Consider the following 24,001-nt stretch of genomic DNA (forward strand, 5'->3'; position numbering starts at 1 on the left):
GCAGTACAGTCCCTATGGCTGTGTGTCTAAGTATCGTGCTAGACTTATTCTGCTTTACAGAATATGAGTTTTGATGATGCGTGACCAAACACACAGGCAATTCTGATAGGCAAAGAGAACAACACAGTTGCATTTGAATCTGCAAGGCACATCAGAAAGTCAGCAGGTGGTGAGAATATGCGAAAGGGTGAGAAAGGCAGGGAGACCCGAGTCCACAGCAGTTCCTACTTAGGTCATGTCTCCCTTAACCTATTTATCCCTGTGGCTGCCAACTGAAGCGGGGATCCAGCATTCCATTCATTTATGCCTGATATTGCATAATCACCTCGTATAGGTAATGTCTCTTGCTAGGCACTGACAATGAATCAGTGAGTGAAGGAAACACAGGCCCAGCTCTCACTGTCGGGAGGATGAACATTAATCGAACAGTGTCACAGATAGGTACAAAGTCACAATTCTGATGAGCTGAGGAAAGCCCACAGGCAGAATTCTCTGTAAGCAGATGTGGATAGGGGAGCCTGAGCTCACCCCAGGAGTCAAGAAAGAGACCTTGAAACCGAGACCCAAAGGATGGGAGGAGCTTGCCAGGCAAAGGCTGCCTCGGACCTGGTGGAACAGGTGACTCTGGGCGGCTGGGCTGCTTGAGAGCCAAGTCCCCTGGCAGAAGATGCACAGTGTGTCCCTTCTGCAAAAAGAGGGTCAGTGTTTGGGACACACAGAGCAAGGAGGCACGGAAGAGCAGCACTCAGAGAAGCAAGCTCATTTCTTTCTGCGTGGGGAGTGGACCTTACGTATCAGCTGATTTGAGCTGGGCAGAGAGTGACCAGGAAATGAGCACGAGGGAACTGAATGCAGGGAATTCAAGGCTGAACTGAAGGGCAGGGAAGACAAACGGGATAGTGAGATACCCCAGAGATGATCAAGGATGGAAGCACCCTCATGCCCAGCCTGGTAGGACAGAGGCAGCAGGCACTGTTGCCAGAGGCCTGGTTCACAGCAGCTCCCAGAAGCCAAGACAGCACCCAACACACAGCCCAAGGCAGAAGGGGAGGAGAACCGCCCTGACTTCCCTCCTGCTCCACGCTGCCAGCTACGTTTCCCACTGGGACTCCCCTTAGCCATGCACTGGGGAGCTGCAGAAACAGCCGCACCTGTCAGTCTTCGAAAGGTACAGAGTGGTGCAAGAGAGAGGTGAGGAATGGATCTGTGGGCAAAGGCCCAGCACCAGCCAGACATTACGTAAACATGTGCTAAATAAAGCAGGCCCTTATATTCCCAGCCCCTAAGACGCCTTTCCTGTTGGGATCTTCCCTAAGCCCCACCTGCTAATTTAGTCCTAAAAATGTATCCAGCCTACTCCATGTTCTCATTTATTTTTACTTCAGGATACATTCCCCTGTTGTATCAGTTAAGTGAGTGCAAACTTTGCAGTGTTCAGTACCACAGTCTGATCATCTGCATTCATCAGATCACTAAGTTTCTAATATTTTTAGTGACCTGCAGGTGTAATTTGTATTCGCTGTTAAAAAAAATTAACCCAAGAATCTTATATAAGGGGAAATGGAAAGGTAAAAGATGACCTTAGATTTAGCCTGGGGAGGCTGTCTGAGAAAAATAAGAAGTAACGTATGTTTCTTTTTTTTTTTTTTTTTTTTTTGAGACACAGTCTCACTCTGTCCCCAGGCTGGAGTGCAGTGGCACGATCTCGGCTCACTGCAAGCTCCACTTCCCAGGTTCACACCATTCTGCCTCAGCCTCCCGAGTAGCTGGGACTACAGGCGCCCGCCACCACGCCCAGCTAATTTTTTGTATTTTTAGTAGAGACAGGGTTTCACCATGTTAGCCAGGATGGTCTCGATCTCCTGACCTCATGATCTGCCTGCCTTGGCCTCCCAAAGTGCTAGGATTACAGGCGTGAGCCACTGCGCCCAGCCAAAGTAATGTATGTTTCTAAATGTTGAAATGCGTGGTAGAAGCAGATTAGCACCTTTGTCCCTAAAGAGCACAGACATCAACCACAGTGATGTAACCAGAACAGACTCTTTTCTAAGCAAGCTCTACAAGTCTTCCTGGAATATTCCCTGCAGATAGTTATGGGATGAAACGAGCATCAGGCTAGTCCTCGAGGCTGCCTTTTAGAGCCTCAATGTCAGTCACCTCAGAGACATTTTAAACCCTTCTCCCATATATAATGAGTTCCATTCCAAGTGAGCTCATTCTCCTGCAATCTACTGTATTTAAGTCAGGCCTCCTGACTGACAGCTCATCTCTCATTCTTGAGTTGAATGGATTCCATCACCCGTGAAAAATCCCGAAGCCTTAGGACACACGATCTGAACAGATTTATACAAAGGAAAATATGCTCATGAAACATCTCAGCCTGGCTCTCCTCATCTTCTGCATCCTTCAGGTATTTATAGCTGAGTCCAAGTTCTGTCTCGTTTGGTTGTGTGCAAGCACCTTTGAACACTTAGGGATGAGAAACAAAAAGTTTTCATTTCAGGTACACCTCTGGTTTGTTATACTGGAATCACCTACAAGCAGGAGAAGAGTGTGGGATGTGATATTGAGACAATGACAGCTTTTAGGGGACAGCACTTGCTTCCTTCCCCATGAGTCTTGCATACCCATGTTCAAGTATTCTCAAACATTAGCTTTCAGTGGTCTCAACCCATAGGGGCCAAGTAACAAGGTGAGTCCTCCCAGGACCGAAGCCACAATCACTAGCATCAGAACACTCTAAAAGTAAGGTCAAGATCAAGGTAGGACAGTGTGTAATGTGTAGATAATAAAAATTAGATGGCTTAGGTCAAAGAAGCGAATCAAATTTAACATGAAGTCTAAATTACAACCATGGATCATGTTAACTAAGTTTATTTTCATTCAATGTTTATATTCAGTATCATTTTTATTCAGTGAATAATACTTTGTAGCTTATATGTTGATTTATTGTTTGATCCATAGGCTGTTTAATGATTTTATTTAAAAATGATTTTATATTGAAATTTAGTTGTAAGAAAAAATACTGAGATCCCACGCACCCTTTATTCAGTTGCCCCAGTGGTAATTGTGTCTGGAAAAACACACCCTCAAAGTGCTTTATCCTATTCTGTCACTCAACAGCAACAATCAATACAGATTTCTGTGACCAAATGTGTGGCTTTTTTCCCCATATCTCAAGCATGCAATCAGTTCTGCCGGAGACACCAGCTGGGTGTCCTCCTATACAATTCTAACACTCTCCACCTGGAGAGAGCATCAAATCCCAAAGGTTGAGGGCTCAGTCCTTAAAACCACCCCACACTTAAGACACTAGTCTCAAGTCCAGGCCTCCAGAGCTTCTGACCAACGGGCTTCAAGTTGGGGTTCTCACAGCCCCGTCTTTGGGTTTGATCAATTTTCTGGAATGGCTCACAGAACTCAGGGAAATACTTGTTTCAGATTACTAATTTATTACAAAGGATATTTCACAGGATACAAATAACCAGGCTGATGAAGAGATACGTAGGGCGAGGTCTGGAAGGGTCTCAGGGCAGGAGCTTCCCTCCCCATGGAGTTGGGGTGTGCCACCTGCATCTGCACGTGGTTAAGTTCTCGTTCCTGTTCCCGTCAGCCTCCACATGTTCCGCCATCTGGAAGTGCTCAGAACCCTGTCCTTTGGGACCTCTTACAGAGACTTTATTACATAGGCATGGCTGGTTAAACCGATGGCCATTGGTGATCAACTTAACTTTCAGCTTTCTCCTCTCCCTAGAGGTTGGGGAGTGAGGCTGAAAGTCCCAGCCTTCTAATCCTGCCTTGGTCTTTCAAGTGACTAGCTCCATCCTGAAGGTGCCTAGAGGCTGCCCACCATCAGTCAATTATTAGCACACAAAACCGGCATCACCTGGGAGATGCGAAGGATTTTTGGGGTTGCATGACAGAAAACAGGGATGAAGCCAAATATATATTTCACAATGTTATAGTAATGCTTTGGGGGAAAGGGGACCACCACAACCATAATACAGGCATGAATCCAGTCAAGATGCAAAACATTTCGATCACCACATGGGCCTCTCATTGAGACCTTTTATGCCACACCCACTTTGCTCCCACCTTCACACCCTCTTTAACTCTCTGCACCCCTAATCTGCTCTCCATTTCAAGAATCCTGTATCAATGGAATCATATAAAATGGAACTTTTGGATTTGGCTTTTTTTTTTCCTTTTTTTCACTCAGCATAATCTTCTGGAGATTTGTCCAAGTTATTGAATGTACAATAATTTGGCTTATCCCAAGGCTCAGAATACAGTCTATTTGATGTGCACATACCAAGAATGTGTACTCTGCTGACATTGGGTAGTGTTCTATAAATGCAACTTAGGTCAAGTTGATTGCTAGTGTTGTTCAAATCTTTTGTATTCTCACTTATTTCCTGTCTGCATGTTCAAGCATTTATTGAGAGAGAAGTACTGAAATCACTAAGCATAATTATAGATTCATCTATTTCTCCTTGCAATTCTGTCCATTTTTATTTCATGAATTTGGAAGCTCTATTATTAGGTGCATGAATGTTTAGGGTGATTATTTATCTTGTGGCACTGACCCTTTTTCATTAGGAAATGAACTTCTTTATCTCTTATGGTGTTCTTTGCTCTAAAATCTACTTCGAGATTAATATAGGCTCTTGATCTTCCTTTGATTATTATTAGTACAGTAAAACTTTTATTTAATCCTTTTAATTTTAATCTATTATTGTCTTTATTATTAAACTTTTTTTCTTGTAGGTAACCTGTAGTTGGATCTTGCTTATATATCCAAATTGAAAAACTATGACTTAATTTGAGTATTTGCACAATTTAAATTTGATGTAATTATTGACACTTTTGGTTTTAATCTGTGATCCTCCTTTTTTGTTCTATTTCTCCTCTTTTTCTCATCTTTTGTTCTTTTTCCCCTCTACTTCTTGTCTATTTTTTGTTCACATTCTTCCTCTTCTTCTACCTTCTTTCATATTGATTGAACATATTTTTTGATGCCATTTTATCTTCATAGTTACCTTTTGAGATAAAACTTTTTGACTTGTTATTTTAGCAGTTTATTTTAGAGCTTATTGTATACATCTTGAACTTATCACAGGGTACCCTTAAATATTTTGCCACTTTATGTATGATGTAAGAATTTTACAAGAGTAAACTTATATTTCTCCATCCCAAACTTTGTCCTATTGTGATTATACATTTTACTTCTGCGTATGTTAAATATCATACTACATAGTTAATATTTTTGTTAAAGAGATTTAAATAGAATGAAAATAAACTTTATTTCCCAATGTAGTTACCATTTCCAGGACTGACATTTCATTTGTGTGGATCCAGATTTCCATTTGGTGTCTTTTTTTTTCTTCCCCCACCCCGCCCCAACAAAGATTTCCTCTAACATTTATTGTAGTGTGGGCTTGCTAGTGATCAGTTCAGCTTTCAAGTCTAGGAAGTCTTTATTTTGCCTTCATTCTTTGAACATATATTTGCCGAGTATAAGCTTACAAGTTAACAGGTTTTTAAAAATTTCTCCTTCGAAATAATTTTTGATTTACAAGAGAATTTATTTACATTTATTTACATTTACTTTCCCTTAATGTTAATATTTTACTTTTCCTTAGCAAGGTTATCAAAACTAAAAAATTAGCATGGTCACAATACTCTTAGCTAAACTACAGTCTCTATTCAGACTTGACCAGTTTTTCCACTAATGTATTTTTTCTGTTCTAGGATCCAATTCTTGATACCACATTGCATTTAGTTTTCATATCTCTTTAATCTCTTCAAATCTATGATAATTTGTTTTTTATGACCTTGACACTTTTGATCACTACTGGTGAAATATTTTGTAGAATGTCCTCAAATTGGTCTTGTCTGTTTTCTCATGTTAGACACTTCTCACTGTATCACATAGGGATTACATGATGCCAGTATAACTTATTACTGGTGATGTTAACCTTGATCACTTGGTTAAAGTGCTGTCTGCCAGATTTCGCCACTGTAAAGTTACAATATTTTCTTTGCAATTTTCTACTTGTTAGTAGTGAGCCACTAAGTCTAGCCTGTAATCAATTAAGGAGATAATATTAGCTGTAGTATTTCTGTAGATGTTCTTTATTGGTTAATGCTGTTCCTTTCTATTCTTAGTTTGCTAGAAGCTTTTAATTATAAATGGATGTTTCAATTTATCAAAATTTTTTTTTACATTTTCTAAATTATCATGTTTCCTATTTAGTGTGTTAATATGTTGAGTTATATTGATTGATTTTTGAATGTCACCAGCCTTGTATTCCTGTCATGTGGTGTGTGTGTGTTTAGCTAGATTCAATTTGCTATTATTCTGTTGATGATTTTTGTATCTACATTAATTAAGTATATTAGCCTGTGGTTTTCAGAAAATACTTGTGTCTGGTTTTGCTATTAAGGCCTAATAGGGTAAGTTGAGTATAGTTCCCTTTTGTTCTATTTTCTGAGAAAAAAAATTGTATAGAATTGGTGCTGTTTCTTTCTTAGATCCTTGGTATAATTTGCTATTGAAGCCTTCTGTGATTTGAATGGTATTTTTAGAAAGATTAAAATTTAACTTAATAGATATAGGTTTATTCAGGTTATTTATTTCTTCTTGAGTGAGTCTTAATAGTTTGTGTTTTTCAGGGGATATGTTCATTTCACCTAAGTTGTAGAATTATTGGCATGGTGTTATGCATTCAGCATTGTTCCTTTACCATCCCATAATGTTGCCCCCCCGCCTTCATTCCTGATATTGGTAATTTGTGTCTTATCTCTTTCTCTTGCTCGGACTGTCTAGAGGTTTATCAGTTGCAACGGGGAGAATTCTAAAATGGCCTCCAGGATTTCCCACCTGCTACATAATCTTCCACACTGTGAACTTGATGGATTTGACTCCCATGACTAAGTTATTTATATGACACGGTTGAATTTAAGACATGGAAATCATCTGGGTGGGCTTTACTTGATTATACAAGCCCTTTACAAATGGCATCTTCTGTGACTGCTTCCAGAAGGGGAACTCAGAGAGTTGAGGCACCAGAAGAATTGGACATGGTCTTGCTGGCTTAAATAAGAACACTGCCATATGGAAAGGAAGGGGGGAGCTGAGTGCAACCACTGGCCGACAGACAGTGGAGAACGAAGGGACTCAATCTTGAAGCCAAAGGAGCTGAATTCTGCAAAAACCTGAATGATACTAGAAGGAGATTTTTCCCTAGAGCCCCCAGAAAAGAATGCAGCCCTGCTGGTGTATGGATTTCACCCTTTTGCGACCATAAGGAGAGAATGTAGTAATGTCATGCCTGGACGACTCACCCATGGAACTGTGACATAATAATGGGTGTTTTCTTAAAACACTACATCTGCAATCAATTGTTAATGTGGCAGTAGAAAAACTAATACATTAATTTTATTTAATTTTTGAAAAAGCAACTTTTGGAGTTTTTTTTCTTTTAAATTTCACTAACTTCGTTTATAATCTTAATTTTTTTCATTTCTCTGACTTTTTTCACTAAAGTTGCTATTTATTTTCTAGTTTCTTAAGGTGGTAGCTTAGATTACTGATTCAAGGGTCTTTTATTCTTTGCAATATAAGCATTTAATGCTATAAATGTCCATCTAAGCAGTTTTTACTTGTATTACACAATTTTCATAAATTGTATTTTAATTTTCAGTTCAAAATATTTTTAGGCCAGGCGCGGTGGCTCACGCTTGTAATCCCAGCACTTTGGGAGGCCGAGGCGGGTGGATCACGAGGTCAGGAGATCGAGACCACGGTGAAACCCCGTCTCTACTAAAAATACAAAAAATTAGCCAGGCGTGGTGGCGGGCACCTGTAGTCCCAGCTACTCAGAGAGGCTGAGGCAGGAGAATGGCATGAACCCGGGAGGCAGAGTTTGCAGTGAGCCGAGATCACGCCACTGCACTCCAGCCTGGGTGAAAGAGCAAGACTCTGTCTGAAAAAAAAAAAAAAAAAATATATATATATATATATATATATATTTTTTTTTTAATTTCCCCTGAGATTTTCTTCCTGACCTATAAAATCCTACAAATGTGTTGTTTAATTGTAAAATATTTGGAAAACCTCTAGTTATCTTTCTGTTACTTATTTTTAGTTTATTTGTACTATAGTCTAAGGACTTACTTTGTATGATTTATATTCTTTTAAATATGTTAAGTTTTGGCCCAGCACGATGGCTTACACCTGTAATCCCAGCACTTTTCAGGCTGAGGCAGGTGAACCACCTGAGGTCAGGAGTTCAAGACCAGCCTGGCCAACATGGTGAAACCCCATATCTACTAAAAATACAAAAATTAGCCGGGCGTGGTGGTGTGAGCCTGTAGTCTCAGCTACTCAGGAGGCTGAGGTAGGAGAATGGCTTGAACCCAGGAGGCAGAGGCTGCAGTGAGCCAAGATCCTACCACTGCACTACAGCTTGGGTGACAGAGTGAGACTTCATCTCAGAAAATAAAAATAAGAAATAAAATAAATAAATTAATTAATAAATATGTTAAGCTTTGGTTTGTGGCCCAGAATATATTCTGTTTTGCCGAATGTTCTATATGTATTTCAGAAGAATATGTATTCTGCTGTTTTGTTGCCTGGAGTATTATATAATTATAAGTAATGTCAAACTGGTTGTTATGATTGTTCGAGACTTCCATATCCTTACATATTTTCTGTTTATTTGTCCTTTCAATCACTTAGAAAAGATTATTAAATTTTCCAACTATATTTATTTCTTTGTGTCTCTTTTTTCAGATCTGTCAGTTTTTACATCATACATTTTGAATCTCTGTTGATAAGTATATACACATTAAAAATTATGTTCTGTTAGAGAATCCATCCCTTTATCGTTATGTAACATTCCTCTTTATTCCTAAAAATAACCTTTGTTCTGAAGTCTACTCTGTTCAAAATTCATATAACTACTCTAGCTTTCTTTTGCTTAATGTTGTATGGTATTCCTTTCTCTCTATTTTTTTTTTTTTTTTTGAGACAGAGTCTCGCTCTGTCGCCCAGGCTGGAGTGCAGTGGCGCAATCTCAGCTCACTGCAAGCTCCGTCTCCCGGGTTCACGCCATTCTCCTGCCTCAGCCTCTCCCAGTAGCTGGGACTACAGGCGCCCGCCACCACGCCTGGCTAATTTTTTTTTTCTGTATTTTTAGTAGAGACGGGCTTTCATCATGGTCTTGATCTCCTGACCTCATGATCCGCCCACCTCGGCCTCCCAAAGTGCTGAGATTACAAGCGTGAGCCACCGCACCTGGCCTCCTTTCTGTATTTTTTAACTTTTAATCTAAATATGCCTTTATACTTAAAGTGGCTTTTATGCAGCACATAGTTTAGTCTTGATTTTTATCCAAGCTGACAACCTGTGTGTTTCATCTGGGATGTTTAGATCATTAACATATAAAGTGATTATTGATAAGGTTAGATTAAAATATACGATCTCGCTCTCATTTGTAAAAATGTCTTCCAGCTGTTGTTTCCTTTTCCCTCTTGCTGCTTTCATTACATTTAATTAACAATGCTCCCATTTTGTTTTCTGTTTAGACTTATTGTGTATAACAGTCTTTTAAAACTTTTTAGTTTTAAATAATCTGAGGTGACCTCCAAATAGTATTATGCTGATACATATGTAGTATAAAAACCTTTTAACAGTATATTCCCTATTACTTTCTTCCATCTCTTGTATAATTGCTATTATGCATTTCATTTTTTCTTATGCTATAAACATAAAATATATTGTATGCTTTTGCTTTAAACAGTTAACTTTTAAAGTCAATATTACCAAAGCATAAATACACTCATTTATTACATTTCCAACACTCTTCATTTCTTTGCATGTATGCAAATTTCTGAATATATTATATTCCCTATCTCTGAAGAACTTCCTTTCCATTTCTCGTTGATTAGATCTTCTGCCAATGAATTCTCTCAGGTTTTTTTTGTTTTGTTTTTGTTGCTGTTGCTGTTGTTGTTGTTGAGATGGAGTCTCGCTCTATCACCCAGGCTGGAGTGCAGTGGCGTGATCTCGGGTCACTGCAAACTCTGCCTCCCAGGTTCACGCCATTCTCTCACTCCAGCCTCCCGAGTAGCTGGGACCATAGGCACCCACCACCACGCCCAGCTAATTTTGTTTCTTTGTATTTTTAGTAGAGACGGGGTTTCACCGTGTTAGCCAGGATGCTTTCAATCTCCTGACCTCCTGATCCACCCGCCTTGGCCTCCTAAAGTGCTGGGATTATAGGCTTGAGCCACTGTGCCCGGCTGAATTCCCTGTTTTTATTTTTCTGAGAAAGTGTTTATGTCTATTTCACTTTTGGAAAGTGTTTTTACTGAATTTCACTGTGGGTTTACCTTTTCTTTCAGAAACTTAAAGATTTTATTCCATTGTCTTCTTTCTGGCATGATTTCTGAAGAGAAGTCTGCTGTGAATCTTACCCTTTTGCTCCTCTGGTGAGGGAAAAAGCAAAAAACAAAAATGTATCTTTTTTTCCCTTGGCTGCTTCCAAAATGTTCCCTTTGTATCTGGTTTTCAACACGTTTAATATGATATTTGTAATTGGGGGGTTTGTTATTTGTTTGTTTTCTTTTGATTCTGGCTGATATTTGAGCTTCTTGGATTTGTACTTTGGTGTCTGTCATTATTTTGCAAAATTCTCAGCCATTATTTCTTCAAATATATTGTTTTCTCTTCTTTTGGAATTCAAATAATATGTATATTAGACAGTTTGTTATTTTTTCACAGCTCTTGATTTCTCTGTCCTGATTTTTTAACTCATATTTCTCTTTTTGTTTTAGATTGGCTAATTTCTACTCACCTATAGTAAAGCTCACTGGGTCTTTCTTTGGCTATGATAAGTTTACTAATGTGCCTATCAAAAGCATGCTTAACCTCTCTTACTACGTTTTTGATTTCTTGTACTTCCATTAGATTCTTTCTTATAATTTCCATTGATCTGCTAATTTCCATTATGCTAATTTCCATTGATTGACCAAGTCACCTCTTTGGTCTTGCATGTTGCCTATTTCTCCATTAGAGCCATTAACATATTAAATAATTATTTAAATACCCTCTTTCCTATCTGGTTCTGTTCTTGGTAATTATTTTGCCTTTTCAGGCTGCTATTTTTGGTTTTTATATGTCCTATAATTTTATTTGGAAGCTAGACATGTTTTATAGAATAGTAGATACTCAGATAAATTTTGTGTATGCTTAGAAATAAGCATGCCTTTCATTTTGCTCTGCTTTTAGTGTGAGGGTTCTTGCTTATGTAGTTAGAAGTTAAGCCAGGTTTGAAGTTGACTATCTGCTTGACTCCAGGTCCTGTGGCTCAGTTTTGACTCTTCCCCTTGCACTCTTCCCAGGGAACATCTGTCTCTTGCAGTCACCACCTGGACTACACTGCTATTTTCATTCTATGCTTGTTGTGTGTGGGTGGTTGGATCAAGAGATGGTGAGATGTTATCAATGTTTGGAGTAAGGCTTAGTCTTAGGCATGATTTGTAAACCTAGTTCTTAGAGTGTGACCTTCACAAGTGTTCCTATGCCTTCTCCAGACGTAATATTGGGCTCAACAGTACTGCCATCTCTCCCCCAGGGGTAGTGCTTGCTTGATTTTCCAGTTACACACAAACAGCTGCAGTAGATTTCCACCATTCCCCTGTTGCACCAGTTTTTGTTGCCCTTCTCCCTGTGTACTGAGACATTTGCTTCACAGGGGACACAGTGATGTGGACGTGGGTGGAGTTCTCGCAATGAGTTCTGTCATCCTCTCCCAGGCGGCCCCATGGGGAGGCTTGCTCAGGATTCTCCTTGATCCTCCCTTTAAAAAGATGGTGGTGTTTCTGGATAAGAAACTGGCAAGAGCATGAGAAACCCTTATCCCATGGCAACCAGAGGCTTCATATTTTCATGCCACCCAGGACTCAGCATTTAGTGATTAGGTAGAAATTTCTAGCTGAATAAAGTTACTGAATTATATTATATTTGGTGGTGCCTGTAATTATCCTAAAGTTTCCTCCAGCACCTCATTTGTAGACAATCATATTAACTAATTAACTTTTTACATTATATGTATACCTCAATTTGGCCAAGAATTACTTCTTCTAAAAACTATCCATTACTTTATGGTTAAACATGATTACAGGCGTGAAGTTAAAAACTGATTGTAATGAAAATTAGCACTTTTTGTTTCAAAATATGTAATACTTTAAATATTTTTTTCTTTTAGTGGTCATAAAAGTGAATGGTAAGGATATGGGTATAAACTCAACTCTTTATATAAATAAAAATACTTGTGTGATTCTTCTTTTAAAAATGATGTAGTGTGGGATAGAGAAGATTTTTACCACATATTCCTCTTTGGAAACAATAGAATGCCGAAACAAAAGTGAAAATAAAAGGAAGAAAAAACAATTATCATTGACTGTAGGAAGTAACCACAAATCTGCCAATACAAGGAATAAAAGGAGCAAGGTAAATTTGTGACTAAATTAACAGAAGCACTAAAAACACATGGAATTATCTACAATTATTTTGTAAGGTGCAGAGTTTTGTAAAAAAATAGATGGGCCCTTCAAGAAACTTCTGACCTACCTAACACTGTGTATATGTGTGTGAGAGCTGGCTGGGGCAAGGAGGATGCAGTCTAAAGGAGCATCCCCAAGCCATGTCCCCTCTGATAGCGAAAGGGAGGTGTTGGTGATGCTGAAGAAGGCATCATAGAGACAGGCCTATTTCATGAATTAGGCAATTAATACATCAGTTAGAAAAGAGATTAGGTATACTGCTACTAACCATGGAAAAGGAAACACTAAATCACTGTACCTACCCCTGTAGCTTATAAAGATCTGTTTAAATCCACACTGATAGACTGCTCAACACAAAATCCCAGGAGGTATGATGATGAGAAGATTAAAAGATCATTGAACAAACATTCACAGAAGGCCTACAAGAGCTCAGGAAGCAAAAAAAAAAAAAGGGACAAAGTGTCATCATGTAACTTGTATTCTATGGAGTAGAAGGAATAGATGATAAACAAGTAAATATGTATCTCATATATTTCAAGAGGGTAAGTGCTACAGAGAGAAACAGAGCAGGGAAAGGGGTAACAGATTCCCACTGTTCATAGATCCATTGTGTCTCCAATGGCAAGCCATTCTTACTTTACACAGGTAGTCAATAATCTAATAGGGTCACATTTGGGCAACTGAGTCAGTGAGGAAGTAAGCAACACTGGAGATTTGTGGGAGGAACATTCTAGCAACTGGAAATGCAAGAGCAAGGGAGCAAGATCAAGTGTGTGGGGGACAGCAGAAAGGACAGTGGGGCAAGAGCTGTTTCCTTGACTGGGAGGGAGCCCAAACCATGAAGGAGTTTGTAGTCCAAGCCACGCTCTTAGTATTAATCTCAATGAGATAGAAAGTTCCTGGAGTGAGCATGGAAAGGCTTGATTTGACCCCTATTTTAAAGGGATTGTGTTGGCTGTTAGATAGAAAATAATCTGGAGAAGGGCAAGTTAAGCAATGATTACAATTATTATTATATTGCAATAATAATATATTGTATTATTATTATTACAATAATCAAGTACGATGTCATTGGTGCATTAGAGTAGTAAAATGTGGTTGGAATCTGAGCATGTTTAATGCATTTTTATGGAGTAAATATATAATGTGAGGATAAGAGAAGAAGAAAGGCTGACTGTGAGGTTGAAGGTCAGAGCAACTAGAAGGACAGAGTGAATGTTTGTTGAGCACAGTACACTGCAGGTGGAGCTGCTTGTTACAGAGCAGGAGGCAGGAGAAGCAGGACTCAACGTGGCCTGTTGATTTTGATATGCCTGTTATTTCTGTATGGACACATTGAGATGATGCAAGGGTAGATGAGTCTAAAGTTCCCAAAAGTAGTCAACACTATGTGAAGCACTGATAGTATTTAAACTCCTGGAACTAGTTGAGATCCTCTAGAAAATAGAAGAATAGAAGGGAGGTCTCCAGGCTGAGGCACTGGCACACTCACATAGGGAGGTTGCGGAGAAGAAAAGAACTCACAAACAGGGCTCAGATACACTGCTCAAGGGCAAAGCCCAGAGGAGTAGATGGCCAAGGGCTCCAGAAACCTGCTGAGACAACCCGTTTGTGCTGAGTTGACCTCTGCAGGCACTATTCATACCCTAGGGCTGACCTCCAAAAAGTGCCCCCTGTCAACTTGAGTTAGAAATGCAAATGGGACCCATGCAGAGATTCCAAAGAAAGACAAAACGTAAAACACTACAAATGCTGATGGAGGACATGCATATTAAGAACATTCCAAACAAATACTTCCCTATGATCTTGGACCAAGTGAAGAAAATTTTAGCTCAAAACTGAAGTCACTCAAAAGAGGATAAAAGAAACATAGACAGAGATGAAAAGATGAGAGGAGATATCAAGCAGGCCAGGAGATACTGGGGGGAGGGAAGGAGAAGAAATAAAATCATAAAAAATGAAAGCCACGGCCGGGCACAGTAGCTCATGCCTGTAATATCATCACATTGGGAGGCCGAGGCGAGCAGATCACGAGGTCAAGAGATCGAGACCATCCTGGCTAACACAGTGATACCTTGTCTCTACTAAAAAAATACAAAAAAATTAGCCAGGCATGGTGATGGGCACCTGTAGTCCCAGCTATTCAGGAGGCTGAGGCAGGAGAATGGCGTGAACCCAGGAGGCGGAGCTTGCAGTGAGCCAAGATGGCGCCACTGCACTCCAGCCTGGGAGACAGAGCAAGACTCCGTCTCAAAAAAAAAAAAAAAAAAAAATGAAAGCCACATTACAAGTATCTGTTACAGAATCTAATCTGCTGATAATATTGTCAGGAACATAAAGAACAGGTTTAGTAATACTGAGGAATGCACTCAAACAGTGAATAGTAAGAAAAAAATGATAGATGTGTAAATCAGAGTGCTCACAAACACATAATTAATGTTTGTGAGACGAGGAAAAGAATAAAACAAATAGAACAAAATGTTTAAAGGCTGTATTGGAAAAAAAATCCTGAAATGAAGGAAGACGTGAATCTGCCAACCAGGTCCCAGGAAAACAGGACACGAAACACATGTTAATAAAGTTATAACAAATCAGGAAGAAAGAAAAAAATTAAAACACGAACTTAAATATAAATGTAATTTAATTTAATTTAAATACATCATCCATAGCAACAGAAATATATATATATATATCGAGAACTAAATCTAACAAAAGATTTGCCAAAGCTTTATGGAAGTAATTCAATATTTCATTGAAGGATATGCAAATTGAAATAGCTAAAACTTCATGATGACAAAAACTTTTTCTTAACTGCTGTACTTTCAGGAAGCTATGCTGATTATCTAAATAAATGAGGATGCATAATTTATTCCAATCAAAATACCAACAGTGTTTATGAAAAATTTTCAAACTGATTCTACAACTTTATAAGCACAAAGACCCAAGAAGAGCCAAGGCATCCATGGAGAAGAATACAAAGATTGGCAGCTTCTCTACTTGTGACCAATGCTATTGTACTAGTTTTCCATTTCAGTTTAAGAAATTGCCACAAACTTAGTAGTTTAAAATAAAACACATTTATGAACTTATAATTTCTATGAATTAGGTGTGGCTTAGCGGGGAACTTTGCTTAGGCTCTTAGGGCTGCAATTAAGGACTTGGCCGAGCTTCAGTCTCATCTTGAGACTTGACTGTGGAAGAATCAATTTCCAAACTCAAGTTGTTGACAGAATTATTATTTGCAGCTGTAGAGACCAGAGGACAGTCTCTCTCTTCGTGAAAGGCTCAGTCTTTCTTTTAATATTTTTCACCTGATTAAGTCAAGGTCACCCAGAATAATCTTTTTTTGATTAACTTGAAATCAACAGATTTTGGGTCTTAATTACATTTGCAAAATTTATTCATCTTTGCCATATAAAGAAATTCAATCAAGGGAGTTGATCCATTACGTGAAACCAAATCAGGTTTTGCCCACACTCACAAGGAGGGAACAATATATGACTAACTGGGGTCACTTCAGCATGTGTCTGCCACAGTTATTCTGATTAAGACAGTGTGGTTATGTGTCGGAATCAAAACGCACACACAGATTCATACAGATACGAACACACAAATAAAAGAGAGGTGGGCCTGCAGATGACCGGAAGTGGCAATAAATGATGGTGCAGCCACTAATCACAGAATTCAGAAAACTTGAATTGGAGAAGAAGTAATTGCATAGAAGGAATACTGGGAGAAAAGCAAAACTTGTATAAGGAAACTTGATGGTCCTGGGTTAAGGAACAAATTATCAAGAATGACACAAATGGTATGAATGGTAAAATAAAAGGTTGATAAATTTAATTTCCCTAAAATTAGGAACTTCTTTTTTAATGTCTTAGTTTTTTTTTTTTTTTGAGACGGAGTTTTGCTCTCATTTCCCAGGCTGGAATGCAGTGGCACTATCTCAGCTCACTGCAACCTCTGCCTCCCAGGTTCAAGAGATTTCCTGCCTCAGCCTCCTGAGTAGCTGGGATTACAGGCGTCCACCACCACACCCAACTAACTTTTTGTATTTTTAGTAGAGATGGAGTTTCACCATGTTGGCCAGGCGGGTTTTGAACTCCTGACCTCAGGTTATCCACCTAACCCGGCTTCCCAAATTGCTGGGATTACAGGTTGAGCCACTGAGACCGGCTGAAACTTCTTTTTATAAATAAATGTAATAAAGAGAAGAAAAAGACAAGTCACTTCAGGGAAAACTTGAAGAATAAGATGGCGAACATTAGGCTTTTTGGCTGAGCATTGCTTGCTAATCTCCAGGCCTCAGGTGGCTTTTCAGAGAGTATTACGCTTAGGCAATTTTGAAAGGAAACCAGGCTGGATGTATCTGTAAGTTGGTGGGGTTGGGAGGATGGGGAAGAGTTGGCCATGAGAAGGAGAGGAGATGGAGGGAAATAACAACGTTTAAAGGAGACTCAAAGGATGTTTTTGGTGCCAGAGATGCAATAAAGAAATGTGGTATCTATGACATGAATAAATAATGGTTTTGAAATGGTATACTCTGGGGATAATGCAATTACAAAAGATTCATCTAGTCCATAGAGGAGTTGGAGTATTGAAAATATCTGTATGAACTTCCAATCTTACCAATTAAATGGGATGATAAATTCAGGTGGGAACATCTTTAGAGCTCATACATTAGAAATACATTCTGTAAAGGGTTTTCCTTTTTTCAATTTTCTGTGAAGATCTCTTTCTGAAACTCGACTGGACTTTTAAAGCATAAGATGCTATGTTGCTGTCAAATTTCAAAACAGAAACCTAGAATTTAAAAATTGTAAATTTGCTTATATATTTGGTATTTTATTAATGTGGCCCACACGATGTTATCTAGCAGCTGGTTAGCATTTTCAGAAAAAAAAATAACACCCCTACCAACTTCCTTTTTCAATAATAATTTATGATCTACCTACTGATTCATTAAAATAATAATTTTGCAAACATAAAGTTTAGTAAAAGGAAGAAAAAGGTCTTTAAATGTACCATGTCCTTGTATTTTACAATAAACTAATTGTATGAAGTGTGAATAAAGAATAATTTTATGTTCTCTGAGAAACATGGAAATATACTTCAATATAGAGTCATTAAATGATACGACAAAGAAAATTTGTACACTTCCTTCCTTTGGTGTTTCCAAGCCAGATTACCTCTGTTATCCCTATCCGTCTACCTATCTTTCTTCTGGGGATAAAGCCCCATCTTCTGGGAACTGCTCCTCCTTCCACAGCCAACCTGGGAGCTGCCATGTTCTTACCTGAACCTGCCTCAGTTGAAGTTGATTTGTCGAAGATGGGCAGCAATCTAACCTAAGCCAATACAATCTTCTACACCACTGGTTTTATTTATCTGATTCTGACCTGTCTGAAATTGACCCTGTCAGAGGCTTTCTGAGAATGTGAATGTGGAATCACTGAGAGCAAATAAATGCGTGTCAGTCTCTCTCTGGTGGTGGAAACTACCAGATATGGAACTTACTAACTCTAAAATAAATGAATAAATAAGTAAATAGAAAAGCCCCAACTAGTCCACTGTGATGTTTCAAAACATCATCCTGGGGCAAATTTTATTTCTATGTTGAATGCAAAAAAAGCAATTATTGAGAATGGATTGCTGCCTAATGAAATAAATAAAACAAGTATTTGGGATTGGAAATAACAAGTTTCAGGTCCTGACTTTCCTCTGAATGTGAGCTGAGGAAGAAGTCGTCTTCATGGATCATTCTGCTGCCTCCTCCACCACTGACAGCATCGTGCCCACCTCCATGCATGCTCCCAGCACTGGGACTTTGGTGCTGCCTCCTCCATCATTCCCAGCATTGTGCACTCCTCCATGCACGCCCCCAGCACTGGGACTTTGACTGGTGCTGCTGCCTTCTCCATCGTTGCCAGCATCATGCACAGCTCCAGTCATGCTCCCAGCACTGGGACTTTGTCTGATGCTGCCTCCTCCATCATTCCCAACATGGTGCACACCTCCATGCATGCGCCCAGCACTGGGACTTTGACTAGTGCCACCTCCTCCATCATTGCCAGTATCGTGCAGTCCTCCATGCATGTGCCCAGCACTGGGACTTTGTCTGAGGCTGCCTCCTCCATCATTGCCAGTATCATGTACACCTCCATATTGTGTATACCTGCAGTCATGCACCAAACACTGGGACTTTCACTGGTGCTACTGCCTCCCTCCTGCAAAGCACCCATGTCTGGGAAAGGCAGAGCCTCAGTAGGATGACCATGGAAGCTAATAACCATGGATGCCCAGGTAGACTTCTGAATTAGGCAAGGGAGTATACTGAGCACAGGCATGGGGAGCCCCTCTCACCCCAGGCAGGGAGAAAGCAGGTGGATTTGCTGTAATAAATTGTGTATCTTGTCCGGAGTTGTCTTTCTGTTTATCTTGTCAGTAACCTGCAATGCTGATAAATGAAATTACTCTTTGGATGTTCCATTTGGACTGTGCATAACTCCTAGGGTGATTTATTATGCTTTGTTTTTCTGTATGTTAGCTTGTTTATTCCTCTAGGGTTTTGATTGCAATTTTATGCAAAAAATTAATAGACATTAAGAATCACACATAATTCAAATCACATTTCCTTAGGAAATGATGTAATTTTGGCATTCACATTACTTTAAAATATATACTTGTGCTCTTTTATTGCTTCAGGCTAATCATCCTAATTCCTTTGTACTGAAATACTAATTTGTTTAAATTTTTAAATGTTTCTTGGTAAATGGTATCAAAGTTGATGTTTCTATCAACAACTCTAAATATTGCTACAACAGAGTATTTCATCCTGCAAAAAATTCTAATTTATTGGGAGCATAGTTTTCATCTGAGCCCAATACCATCTCCCTGTCAATCTTTTAAGTAAAAATGGGACTTCAGGCTGGGCGTGGTGGCTCACACCTGTAATCCCAGCACTTTAGGAGGCCAAGGCAGGTGGATCACCTGAGGTCAGGTGATCGAGACCAGCCTGATCAACATGGTGAAACCCCATCTCTACTAAAAATACAAAAAAAAAAAAAAAAAAAAAAGAATTAGCCAGACGTGGTGGCACATGCCTGTAATCTCAGCTACTTGAAAGACTGAGGCAAGAGAATTGCTTGAACCTGGGAGGCGGAGGTTGCAGTGAGCCAAGATTGTGCCATTGCACTCTAGCCTGGGTGACAAGAGTGAAACTCTGTCTCAAAAAAAAAAAAAAAAAGGGACTTCAGTGATAGTCTTTTCATTCAGCACGTATTAATTAATTTCTTATTGTTAGCCAACATTGGTAAACAAAAGAGACATATTCTATAAACCAACCAGTTTATTGGTTTTAAGATAGATATTTTATCAGTAATTATAGAAACAAATCCATCACAATTTATGGGAAGGTGTCAGGGAAGATTTCCTGGGGAACTAAGTGATTTTTAAGCTAAGTGAGTGAATAGGAACTATCTAGATGCTGGGGAAATAAAAAGAAGAGCATGCTATGCAGATAGAAGAGCATGCTATGCAGATGGGAAGGAATTCAGAGGAGTGTGGGAAAGGGTTTTGGCAAGTCTGAGGCCCTGGGTAGACCAGATGCCAAGAGTGTAGAGAGCACAGGGCAAGGAGTGTTTAATGCAGAATGATGTGGACCACATAAAAGTGTCACAGTTGTGCAAGGGCAGCTAATAAGGAGAAGGCTAAAATGATACTTGTGTTTTACAAAGTTCCTTTTGATGGCAGTAGGTAGAATGATTTACAGCCAAAAGGACTGGTCATTAGGAGACAAGCTGGGATCTATGGCAGAATGTGGTAGCTTGGACTAGATGGGGAAAGGATTTGAGAGCAATGGATCGTATAGAACCATTGAGAAGAGAAAAGGAGAAGTCAGAGGTGGCTTTTTGGTTTCCTCTTTGAACAAGTGAGAGACGGACCTGAAAGAAGAGCAGGTATTGGCACGGGGAAGGTGATAGTTCAGTTCTGGACATGGTGGATTTCAGGTACTGGATGGCTGAATCTGGCAGGCTAAAGGGGTGGAGGATTCAAATGGGGAGGATGAGGATGAGGAGATAATCTCAGCAAGAGGTGGCCTTAGACAAGAAATGAATGGAGATGCTTTGGGGAGAAAATGTACAATGTATTAATCATGCACCCTCTTTGAAGCCCCTAGGGGATCTTATGGACTCTCTAGTCACATCTACATTGCTCCCAACTTATTTATGGTGTGGCTGTGCTTTGGTAGAAGAGAGTGGAATGTCAGGAAATGATTACTCCTGTTTGTTTCTGGGTTGGCACAGCTTAAGTCCTGGAGTTACAAAAGGATCAGATAAATATACATACATTAATTAAAACAAAGTGCAAAGTTGATAAGCAAAACTTAATGATATAAATAAATAAAAATATCAAATGGTTGCACAAGTTTATGTAAGATATGATAGCTTTGTTATTATTGGAAAAGCATCCCTTAAAATGACCCTGGGTCTGTTTGAGGGTTGAGTTTACCTGTTACTCTTGAATTCAGTCGTACAACCTGTGAGAGGACTCAAGCAATAATAGCTCATCAACTCATGGCCTGTCGTGGAAGAGATCTGCACGTGTTTTCACTCTATCCGTGAATATGTTCATTTTGTGCCCTTTACACTGACTGATTAGATGCCTGGTACAGCCATGGATACTAGGAAAATTAAGTTTAAAAAAACCAGCATTTTGATCCATTTCCTGATTTGATATTGTTGTAGTTGTGCATTTTTATCCAAGTCATTCACTTAACAAAATAAATTATAAATTATTTTCCTGAATTATTTTTGACCCATCAAAGTTGTCTTAATTTTGACAATATTTTATTACAGGTGATTATGTTGTCATGACTATATATTTTGAATTGAGTAGAAGAATGGGATACTTCACTATTCAGACATACATTCCTTGTATACTGACTGTGGTTTTATCTTGGGTGTCATTTTGGATCAAAAAAGATGCTACACCAGCAAGGACAGCATTAGGTGAGTTTCAAAAAATCTCTTCCATAAATTTGCGTAATTTTAATATAGAAGCATTCATAAAAAATACTTTCAATGTAAAAGACTATTTAAATGTGAATGATCTCATTTGAGGGTGACTTGGACCGTGCTTAGAATTTTCTCTTAAGAAGCCAAGCAAGACTGTCCTTTCTCACAATGGGATTCTATGTGCGTCACTTAAATCAAGATGGGGTAGGAGATTCACAGTAAATCCATTGTGATAGTATCCTGTATCACAGGCTGATATGATCACAAAAACACAGGCACATCCCAGAACCTGTCAACTTAAAAGTCCCCCTATGTTAATGTCAGGAAACAGAATTTGCCACACACCTCTGAGGACTGAAGATATAGTATTGGTAAAAATAGTTGATCAATAATTGAAGCTCTGTTTGTTTATAGCAACTTTACCAGCAAACGAGAAAATGATCATTCTTTTCAGCTGTGAGCACACACTAAAACTCAGTCTTTTCATGAATTTTTCTCTGGTTCCCAAAATCTTCTTAATAAAACACTAACTTTCAGTAGTTTTAAAACTGTGCAACATGTATTATGTCAGTTTTTCTTTCTGACAGGAATTTTGCTTAACTTTCGATGTTTTGATTTTTCGAAGGTAGGTAATATATAAGACTGAATATAGAGATGGTTTTCCCCTAAAAAAATTCCTATAGAAAAGAGGAAGCTGCCTCAATTTCAAATTTCTGCAACATCTCTCATATTTGCATTGTTATTTCTCTGTGTTTTTTAAATTTGTTTGTTCAAGAACAAAGCACTGGGCCTGGGTAGACCAGATGCCAAGAGATTAATTAGCCTGTAATATCCTCTATCTATACTAGTTTTGCATGCTTATAGAAAATACATGGTAGAGTTGTAGGCAAATCAACACAGATTTAGTGACTAACCCTTGGGGTTATGGTTTCATAGTTACATATATTAGATGTCACTGTACACGAGACATCTAAAGATAAGCTTCAAAGTGATATTAATATATAACTATGTTTGTACAACTTGAGACTATGAAAATCCTACAGAGAATAGTTGTTCTGGGCTCAAGACACAGAAGCTAGAATTTCATGGTGCAGTCAGATAATAAATTTATAGCCAGAAGAATTGAGGAACTTTATTAACAATAAGATGTTTAGTTTAGACACCAAAAAGTCTGTGCCTAGAAATAAAGGGGGTACTCTAGATGTCCTTTAATGAAGCTTGAACCAAGCAATAACAAGATCAAGGAGAACCATCAGTAAATTAACTGTTTGTCAGAAGAATTCAAAGGGCTTCTTAAAAAGATAATATAGTGCAGACTCTTTACATTATAAGGAGTTATAATAAGAACATATTAGACATTCTAAGATGTAGAAAAATGTTGCCCATGATTACAAAGAAAGAAGGATTAAATAAAAAGCAAAGAGAAGTCTATTGCTGACTCAGTAGGCATGGACTTTAACTATAGCTATTATAACAATGAAGACTTAAAGGACAATATGATTTTAATTAATGAATAGATGGGTTATCTCATCACAGAAAGTATATAAAAAGAAATTCTAGAATGAAATGTATAATATCTTGATTGAAAAATTCACTAACTAGACTTAAGAGCAGATTGAAGATGGCAGAAATAAAAGTTTATATAAAATTGAAGACCACCAGATGAAATTTATCTAATCTGAAGAACAAAGGAATAAAAAGATTAAAAAGAAAGAAGTCCCAGTGATCTGTGATACAATATGAATATGCATAACATAACTATAACTGACTATAACTGAGGTGATAGTTAAAATCAGAATAAGAAGAGAAAAAGAATGAGGACAAATATTTTTGAAAACGTGTGGTTAAGAAATTCCAATGTTTGGTGAAAAACATCAGCCTACAAATTCAAATAGCTTAGTGAGATACAAGCAAGATAAATACAAAGAAAACCATCATAGTTCAAATGATGACAATCAAAAATAAAGAGAATACTTGAAAGTAGATACATAAAAATGTCCTGTCATGTGGATGAGCAAAAATATGACTGACTGATTCTTCATGTGCAATAATGGAGACCAGAAGATAATTAATTGCCATCTTTAAAGTATTGAAATTCTATATCCAGAGAAAATATACTTCAAAAATTTCATCAGAATGAAGATTTTTTTAGATAAACAAAATCTGTGCTAATTTGTCACAGAAAATTTAAAACCATAGTGAAAATTCTAAAGCAAGCTAATTAGATTAATAGAAATAATAAATAGAAAAATGGATTTACAAGAAGTAATGAAAAACATCAGAAATGGTAAGTATGTGGTAAAGTTAAAAAAAGCCAGTTTTCTATTTTTATTCTTTCAATTAAAGTCAAAATAATAATATTGCAAGATGTGACTTATGACATAAGAAAAAATAAAATATAAGCCATAAAT

General features: G+C 38.3%; 1 protein-coding gene across 3 annotated transcripts in view; it reads left to right on the forward strand.

Moving 5' to 3' along the window:
* The window catches only part of GABRG3 (gamma-aminobutyric acid type A receptor subunit gamma3), a 571,515-nt gene that overhangs the window by 530,766 nt on the left and 16,748 nt on the right, over positions 1-24,001 (forward strand). For all 3 annotated transcript variants that reach the window (XM_055278462.2, XM_055278463.2, XM_055278464.2), the window contains one exon: positions 21,432-21,584. In XM_055278462.2, coding sequence (XP_055134437.1) covers positions 21,432-21,584 — 153 coding nt within the window. The remainder of the gene's footprint in view (positions 1-21,431; positions 21,585-24,001) is intronic.

The sequence above is a fragment of the Symphalangus syndactylus genome, chromosome 5 (genome assembly GCF_028878055.3).
Source record: "Symphalangus syndactylus isolate Jambi chromosome 5, NHGRI_mSymSyn1-v2.1_pri, whole genome shotgun sequence".
Lineage (NCBI taxonomy): Eukaryota > Metazoa > Chordata > Mammalia > Primates > Hylobatidae > Symphalangus > Symphalangus syndactylus.